The 10,000-nt window shown below is 34.3% G+C and overlaps 1 protein-coding gene across 4 annotated transcripts in view; it reads right to left on the reverse strand.

The window, feature by feature from the left end:
- Nucleotides 1–10,000, reverse strand: part of LOC106883388 (steroid hormone receptor ERR1) — a 234,315-nt gene that overhangs the window by 24,564 nt on the left and 199,751 nt on the right. For all 4 annotated transcript variants that reach the window (XM_052973526.2, XM_052973522.2, XM_052973523.2 and 1 more), the window contains exon 4: nt 7,370–7,489. In XM_052973526.2, the coding sequence (XP_052829486.1) occupies nt 7,370–7,489 (120 nt within the window). The remainder of the gene's footprint in view (nt 1–7,369; nt 7,490–10,000) is intronic.

Below are 10,000 nucleotides of genomic sequence, written 5' to 3' on the forward strand. Positions count from 1 at the left end.
TGCACAAGATCAAAGCCTCCCCACCAGAAATTACCAAAAACACATAATGAAAAGAAATATAACAAGTAACTGTAGAATATGTGGAGATCGACAAGAAACAATAAATCATATTATCTCTGGCTGCCCAGTCCTGGCTAAGAAGGAATATATTCACAGACACGACAGAGCGGGGACCTATATACACTGGAAGCTATGCCAACATTATGGAATAGCAACAGAAAAAAGATGGTATAAACACACGCCAGAAAAGGTCACAGAAAACGAGAAAGCAACCATACTCTGGGATATGCCAATACACACAGATAGAGAAATTAAGGCGAATAGACCAGATATAGTTGTCAAAGATCATGAAGGAAAAAAATGCCTTCTAATTGATGTTTCAATACCAGCAGATGACAACGTTTCTCTAAAAGAAATGGAAAAACTTTCAAAATACAAAGACCTGGAAATAGAGATAACTCGAATGTGGAATCTAAAAACAGAAACAATTCCTATCATAGTAGGTGCCTTAGGTATAATAAAAAAATATTCAGACAAATACATAACAAAAACACCAGGACTTACAAATATATATAACATACAGAAAATTGCACTACTGGGTACTGCACACATTCTACGCAAAACACTTTCAATACAGTAAACATAAGAGCACCACAGCAAACCACAGCACATACCCAAGGCACACAGAGCTGCGCTCGGTAGTGAAGTGAAAGCACGTTATAAAAATAAAACTACTGAATAATAATAATAATAATAATAATAATAATAATAACAACAGCAACAACAACAATAATAATTCTTTCTACTCTAGACACAAGGTCTGAAATTTTGGAGGAGGGGACTAAACGATTACATTGACTCCAGTGTGTAACTGGTACTTAATTTATTGACCCCCCGAAAGGATGAAAGACAAAGTTGACCTCGGTGGAATTTGAACTCAGAACATAAAAACAGATAAAATGCCGCTAAGCATTTGTCCAGCATGCTAACAATTCTGCCAGCTTGCTGCCTTTAATAATAATAATAATAATAATGATAATAATAATAATAATAATAATAATAATAATAATAATAATAATAATAATAATAATAATAATAATAATAATAATAATAATAATTATTATTATTATTATCATTTCTACTCTAATGCATCTTCAGTCTTTAAATATATATATATACTTGAAAAAGGAAAAGAATGACTTCAGTGGTAGTTCTAACCAATTTATTGTTTTAATAATATAATTTTACAGTTTGATTTGTAGATCTCATTAAAGAAGAGGAAAACATTGAAACATACCTATTTCACAAACCAACAGACACACCAATACTTAAATTTCTGATCAGCACACCTCTCACATACCAAAAAGAAACATTCCCTTTAACATGGCAAGATCTATCTGCACCATAGTAACACACCCCACCCTACAGGAAAAAAAAAGTATATGAACTAAAATGGTTCCTTAAAAGACAAGAATATTGTGGGAACCTCATCAGTATGGCCATCTCCAAGACCCAGAACATTCCACTAACAACACTGAGAAAAACAAACCAACAAAATAAAAAGGAAAAAACACTTATCCCTTCTGTCATCACTCACAACCCAAGGAACTTCAATATTGTGAAAGCCGCCAAACAATACCTCCAAATTCTCCAGCAATTCCCCCAAAATGAATGCACTCATAAAAGACTCACCAATAATATACCACAGATGCCAAGCACCAAATCTAAAAAAAACAGATCTACAAACCAAACTGTAAAATTATTTTATTAAAAAATTAAATCGATTAGAACTACCAGCAAAGTTATTCTTTTCCTTTCTCAAATATACCTATCTGTACCAAGGATTCCACACATTTTCCAAACCCTCTCTGTTATAATTGTGATTTATTTACAATCATTATACTTCTTTTATAAAAAAAAATTTTGATTGCATGTTCCAGCCATTGATATATTAGTAAATAATTTTCTATAGTTTACAATATATCCTTTGTAATGTATTTTTACATTCCGCTTTTATATATATAAACAATAGTCTCTCTCTCTCTCTCTCTCTCTATATATATATATATATATATATATATATATATAAATGTACATATACTTAGGTTATATGTATATAGACTATACCTCTAATGTCTCATCACTGGCACAAAGCCTACCCTGTCACTACAGCTCCCTCCTTTAAGCTGAATGGGGAGTTTGTCTAGAAAGTAACTTGGTGACCCTGTCAGTGCCGATGTCACATAAAAAGTACCAGTACACTCCATAAAGTGATTGGCATTTAGAAGGTCAATCCAACTGAAGTAACCATGCCAAAACAAATGATGTAAGACTGGTGCAGCCCCCAGCCTTACCAGCTCCTATTAAACCATCTAACCCATGCTAGCATGGGAAACAGGCTATAAATGATGATAATGATAAATGATAGCATATATATATATATAAACTGAAATGAATAAACGATTAAAGACACAAAGAAGAGCTGGGGTCAGTTTGTTTGATTAAAACCCTTCAAAGCATTGCCCCAGCATGGCTGTAGTCCAACAATTGAAGCTAGTTAAAGATAAAAGTGAAGGTGTGTGTGTGTGTGTGACCCAGAATGGTAGTACTTGTCACGATGCCATCAGTGGGTTAAATAGCTTTCCCAAGGGGGCTCTTATTATTTTTGACAAAGCCATAAGAAAGGTACCTCTTCTAGGAGAAAGATACTCTAGCGTAAAACTTGCAATCAAAATAGTACCAGTCATCATGCAATGCTTGTCACTCAAACTTACTATGGTGATTGAGAGACTGGCAAAAGTGTTGCACAAGCTTTTGTCATTTGAATCCCATGACACACAGATGTTTCACTATCGTTTCATTTCTTGTTCTGTTTTGTATTTTATAACATCTTACAGTGATGGATATCTGTGCAAATGTAAGGATGAAAGTAAATCAGAACAATCACACAGAATGTGTGACAGAGATCATCTGACAAGATGAGTCATCCTCATATTGCAGTAGTATAGTTTTCATGAAACCTCATTTCATATAAATATTTTAAATATTTTTTGTGAAGCCAAAATGAGGCACCTTATACAAAAATTAATAATACACATCAACCATTAGTATCAACACCTTTTCTCTGTAAATTTCCTGAAGAAAGGTTCCTAACCCTGAAATATCAAAGTACCAGGTAACAGTACTAACCACCAACAAGTACTTTTAATTTTTTAACCTTCATTGTACTGGCTTTTTAAAAATGTATTTAAAACATATATTTAAAACATATATACACATATATATATAGGCGCAGGAGAAGCTGTGTGGTAAGTAGCTTGCTTACCTACCACATGGTTCCGGGTTCATTCCAACTGTGTGACACCTTGGGCAAGTGTCTTCTACTATAGCCTCAGATCAACCAAAGCCTTGTGAGTGGATTTGGTAGATGGAAACTGAAAGAAGACTGTCATATATATGTATATATATATATATATATATATATATATATATATGTATGTGTGTGTATATATTTGTGGGTCTGTGTTTGTTCCCCCAACATCGCTTGACAACCAATGCTGGTGTGTTTACGTCCCCGTAATATTAGCAGTTCGGCAAAAGAGACCGATAGAATAAGTACTAGGCTTCCAAAGAATAAGTCCTGCGGTCGATTTGCTCAACTAAAGGCGGTGCTCCAGCATGGCCGCAGTCAAATGACTGAAACAAGTAAAAGAGTACACATGCATACATACTCACACATATATTTCAAGGATTTGTTTTAAAAATCATAACAACCAGAAAATTTAACAAAAACAAATAGAAAATTTGACAAAACCAGAAAATTTATATCTAATTCTTCATCAGTCAATGTCCAAGAGATCATAATAATTTCATGCTGTTATCATTGAGACTACTCCTTCTTGGAGTCATAGAGTGCAAAAAAGCCACTGGGAATAGCTAACGAACATACAAGGCAATGATGAAAACAAACAAGTCAAACTAAAATATATGTATGCACACACACACACACACACACACACACACACACACATATACACACACACACACATCAATACTGTACAGATAAAATGTTTTTACACCTTTTTACCATAAGAGAGAATTTTTTTTTCTCCATAGTAACTGGAGTGATTTTGCGTTTAGAAAATGTGTCACAAACATGTTTTAACCAACCTAAAGTTCACTTAAGCATATATATCTATATACATATATATATATATATATATATATATATATATATATATATATATATATAGAGAGAGAGAGAGAGAGAGAGAGAGAGAGAGAGAGAGAGAGACAGAGACAGACAGACAGACAGACAGATGGATAGATAGATAAATATAGATAGATATATATATATATATATATATATATATATATATGACGGACTCTCCCGTCAAAACAGCTTATGAATGTTCAGTGAAAAGACAGGAAAATCCAATCAAATAGACAATCGAAAACACACACACTACTATTGTTACCATTCACCAATGACTATGATTTGTACTCTTCACCTGGTGGCTCCTCATGTGAGTTTTCAGCCCCCACCAAAAGCAACATGGATACGAGCATGAGCATGACTTATTAATCCAGAACATGATCTAGCTGAGAAATCACAATGTGGATAATGCTGGTTTGCAGGAAGACTGTTGTTCTGTTGGTTTAGTTTCCTATTTTCATTGTAACTGCCCGTGATGAAGTACCCTTTGAGTTTCAAAATTTTTTAAATTGGGAAAAAAACACTCTTTCATTCTAGTCTGCACAGTTGCTCAAAATTTTCTTTTCTAATATTCAGGCATTTCAAATTATCTCTGAATTTGTACCATAGAGGGGGCTGACCTGCGCTGTGTCATGAGTTTACAAACTGACCAGTGTTCATGTGGAAGATGTATCCAAAACATCACATCTGAGACTTGACCAAAAATGTTTCTATACCAGATATTCCACACATTACCTATATAGTGCTATTCTTTGTCTATAACTACACTTAAGTTTACATATTTGCCAAAGACATCTCATATAAAACCTGTTCAGTTGACTGATGTGCTCATGATAAGGTGCCCAGGTTTCTGTTTCATATAAAAGAGTTGTAAGGACAACTGACTTATACACATCTATTTGGTCCTTACTGAGATATGGGCATTTTAACCCTTTCATTAACAACCCGGCTGAAACCGGCTCTGACTCTGAGTATAAACGTCATGTTTGCATAAGTTTTGAATTAAAATCTTCCACCAAACCTTAGTCACAATTAATGTTCCTAACACTAGCTGAATGATAACTAAGTTGTTTTACTAAAGTCTTTGTTATATTTAAAGTAATTGAAAGAAACACAAAGCATCTCAAAATAAATACAGTAACAAAAGGGTTGACGTCAATCATAAAGCTTCCCAAAAATTGTACTGGCCTTACTAATATGAGTTTGGACTTCCCTATTGAGTTTAGCACTGTTTGTTACTGTAGAACCTAAATACATGAAAGCATCAAAGGTTTTGAGTGCTTTGCCTTTAACAAACATGCAGGGCAAGATTTCTAGATTGTTACCAGGATGTAGCTGGTACAATAGCTCAGTCTTTTTTATGCTGATAGTTAAGCCAAAAGATCTGGCTGCTACTGCAAATCTATCAAGAGTGTGCTGGATGTCCTCTAGTTTTATATATATATATATGTATATATATATATATATATATATATATATATATATATAGAGAGAGAGAGAGAGAGAGAGAGAGAGAGAGAGAGAAAGAGAGAGGGGGAGAGGGAGGGAGAGAGAGAGAGACCTTACTGTAACATGAATGTATCCCTCATTACATCTTCCTCATCTTCTCTCTCTCTCTCTCAACCAGCTTTATCCTTTTTTTCTAGCTTTATCCTTTCTCACTCTTTCTCCCTCTAACTTAGGTAGCCATGTGCCTCATTAACTGCAAGACCCCTGTTCCTGTCCTTCTATCATACTCCAACTGCTCTACACCTGGCACAAATCATCCTTCCTTAGAACTACAACCTCTGCAGTTGAGAGGGGTTGGTCTCGCACGTTACTTTGGTTACTTCACTGCTGTTTGTGCCACATAAAAGGTACTCAGTACACTATGTAAAATAGATCGTTTTAAGAAGAACATCCAGCTGTTGAAACCATACCAAAGAAGATAGTAGAGCTTGATGCAATCTTCTGACTTGCCAGCTCCTGTCAAACCATCCAACCCATGCCAGCATGGAAGGACAACATTAGATGATGATGATGATGATGATGATGATCATGATGATGATGATATATGAAATGCTATAAATTCTATAAAACAGATATAAATGTACACACTACACACCAGTTTTCCATTGCAGAATAAATATTGATTGAAACTTCTTTTAAACCAATCCAAAATAGTATAAGAAAAAAAATTGATAAAAATATATAAAACAGAAATGTTGCATTAATAGAATCACACACACTTATCATTTCCTTCTCCTCCTCCATTATCATTATCATCATCATCATCATCATCACCATCACCATTTAACATGTTTTTTTTAATTTTATTTTTTTACTTCTCCATGCTGTCATGGGTTGACTAGGTCTCACAATATTTGTCTCACAGCCCACACACACACACAGCACTACATAGGTCTTCTGTTAAATACTGCAAAGCAGGTACATGAATTGCGTTGTGAAAACTGAGACGTTTGTCCTCACAAGAAACTCTTCCCAGTGCATTCAGCATGTTAGTGGACCATATGATTAAGACAAGCGGAGATGTTTAAGTATTTTGGAGCCATATTCATGAATAAGGGGTGGCATGAGGCTGAACTGAATGACAGAATTGTAGGTGCTGGTGCAGTAATGCACCACTTCAGTATTTGATCTTTAGAAGAAAAGAGGTTGGTAAAAAAAAATCAAACTCTCTATCTTTAATTCAGTTTCCATGCCTTTCCTCACCAATAGCCATGAATATTCTTTTCTACTCTAAGCACAAGGCCTGAAATTTTTGGGGAGGGGGGGGGGCAGTCAATTAGATCAAACCCAGTACACAACTGGTACTTAATTTATCAACCCAGAAAGGGGTGCTGAAATACAAAGGAATACGGAGGGGTGCTGAAAAGTTCCTGGCTTTTGGTAAAAGAAAATTCAGGAGGATCAGTGAATTTTGATTTTATTTAACATATTCCCCTCTCAGATTCAAACCCTTTTTTGCAGAGGTTCTTCAGCTTTTCTAAGCCCTGGAAAAGAACTCACAATGTTAGACCTCCAACCAGGCCTTTTGTGATACCCTTAGAACAAGGAACTTTTCAGCATCACCATATATATTATTTTCAACATGTTTAGCCTGTATCTGAAAATCATAAAAAAATTTTTAAAAAAAACATTGCAAATACTCACGTTCAATGCTAGGTTTTTTAACAACTGTCTGAGGATGGATAGGGTATTGGGTACCAGGTTGAGAATCAGGACTCCGTTTGTATTTCTGTCGACCACCTCGAACGCGATCTAATCGAACACCTGGAAATAAATTTAAAAAAATTTTAATAATTAATAATAGATACTGAATTAAGTAAGAGTACAAAATAAGATAGACTGAATAAAAAATAGATTTGACACAAAAAAATTATTTTTATCTTCACATTCTTATTTCTTCTTTATCTCCATCTCTTCATTTCTTTATTTACCTCACACTCTCTTCTCATTGTATGCATAACTGATCTCTTATTTTTTTTAACTTCTACTTGTTTCAGCTGCTAGACTGCAGCCATGGTGGGACATCACCTGGAAAGGTTTAATCCAAAACATCAACACTGGCACTTTTTTTCCTTAAGCTTGGTACTTATTCTATCAATATCTTTTTGCTAAACTGCTAAGTTACAAGGATGTAAACAAATTAACACTAGCTATCAAGCTGTGGTGAGAGACAAACACAAACATGTGTGTATGGATATATATATATATATATATATATATATATATATATGTATAATATATATATATATATGTGTGTATAATATATTTATAGGTGTTGGTGCCACATAAAGAGTACCTAGTACACTCTATAAAGTGAATGGTGTTAGGAAGGGCTATAAAAACAGACAGGGAGCCAGAACAGCCCTTCAGCTGGTCAACTCCTGTCAAACTGTCCAACCCATGCCATCAAGGAAAATGGATTTTAAAAGCGTTGATGATGATGATATATATGTAATATATGAATATGTATGTTTGTATGTACATGTGTGTGTGTATATATATATATATATATATTACTTCTCTGCATTGAAAGGTCATAGCTCTGGTATTACCGATGTGATGAAAATGGTGCAGGAAAGAATTGTAAAACAGATTCTTCAAGTTGACCCAACTGGCAGAAGGCCAAAGGAGAGGCCAAGAATGAGATGGTTGGATAATATTCATGGCCTCGGAGAGTTTCTCCAAATTGAGCCACTACTTCTCCACATTGAAAAGTCACAGTTCCAATACTACAGACTTGTGGTTAGAATGTCATAGGAGAGAAAACAGGAGACCTAGGAATAGACCAAGAATGGAATGGTCGGATAATACCCATAGTCTCAGTTGGTCATGCTTAGGAATGCAGCCAGAAAGTCTAATGTCAATTGCTTCTGATAGGACTCTAAGGAGGAATCACCTGAGCACTCTACCACCATGACTCTCCCAAAAATAGTGGCTGGGGTAGATGGATGGGTGGATGGATGGATTTCAAATGCAGATATTTAAATTTTCAAATGCCAATCTTCCAAAGAAGTTGGCAATGGCTCTGCTAATTATTTTTTAAAATTACAAATTATCTAAAATAATAGTAATCTACTTAATTAATTTATTGATTTTTAACAAATTCCAAGAATTTTTCCAATATTACTTGTAAATCTAACTAATTAATTCCTGTTAAAAAAATTTTTCATTTTAATATTAAGACTTCCAAAAAGATCTTTAAGAATAAATGAATATTTCTTTAGGCTTGTTGTCGATGTTACCTTTCATCTTTTACTTGTTTCAGTCATTGGACTGTGCCATACTGGGGCACCACTTCGAAAGGTTTTTTTATCATACGAATCATCTGCAGTAATTAGTTATTAAAGTCTGGTACTTATTCTATCAGAATTTTTTTTTTTTTTTTGCTGAACTGCTATGTTATGGGGATGTAAACAAACCAACATTCGTTGTCAAGCATTGGTATGGACAAACACAATGACACCCACACATGGATACCTACATGCAGGAATACATATACATACACACATACAAATACAAATACGATAGGCTACATTTGGTTTCCCATTACCAAATCCATTATAAACTCATTCAGTGATAGATAAACTAAATAAGAGAGGGATGATCATGGATGGATCGATTTAAGAGTGTGTATTTATATATATTATATTGTTTATTTAAAAAGACCAATGCTGTGTCAAGATGTGTAAATTAACATTTCAACAAATAGACATTGGTAAAATGCATAGGAAATTAAAACAACTAGAAATGGAAACATGACCAAGTCATCAACTCCAGAATGTAGTGCTCTAGCATGGCCACAGCCCGATGACATAAATTAGCAAAAGAATAAAAAATTAAATAATTAAATTATCTCTTTTTATATCCAATGGTACCAGGTGTTAGCTGACAATTACACTGTTTCTTTTCATTTTTACATGCTAATTCAGTTAGCAGAAATGCTATCTTGAGGTTTGGTGACAAGTCTTCTCAAACCTCAAGAATCTTTCTTAAGGTTCTTACAGAAGATAGGACGGTACCTTTCTGCTGGTCAGCAATACAAGTTTGAATTCTAATTTCTTTCAGTCTTTTAAATAGTATTTTTGGTGTTGTGCCAAGTGTACAAATAACTATAGGGTAGCATTTACTACTTCCACAGTCTCCTCTGCCCTCTGACTAAGTCCTGATGCTTCTCAATTTTTTTCAATTTCTTTGGTATCAGCTCTGGTATTTTAGGGAATTGCAAAAATATGATCAAACACTGTTTGTTTATTTTTGTCCCTTAAAATCACATCT

This window comes from Octopus bimaculoides, chromosome Z (genome assembly GCF_046866305.1).
Source record: "Octopus bimaculoides isolate indiv1 chromosome Z, ASM4686630v1, whole genome shotgun sequence".
Taxonomy (NCBI): domain Eukaryota; kingdom Metazoa; phylum Mollusca; class Cephalopoda; order Octopoda; family Octopodidae; genus Octopus; species Octopus bimaculoides.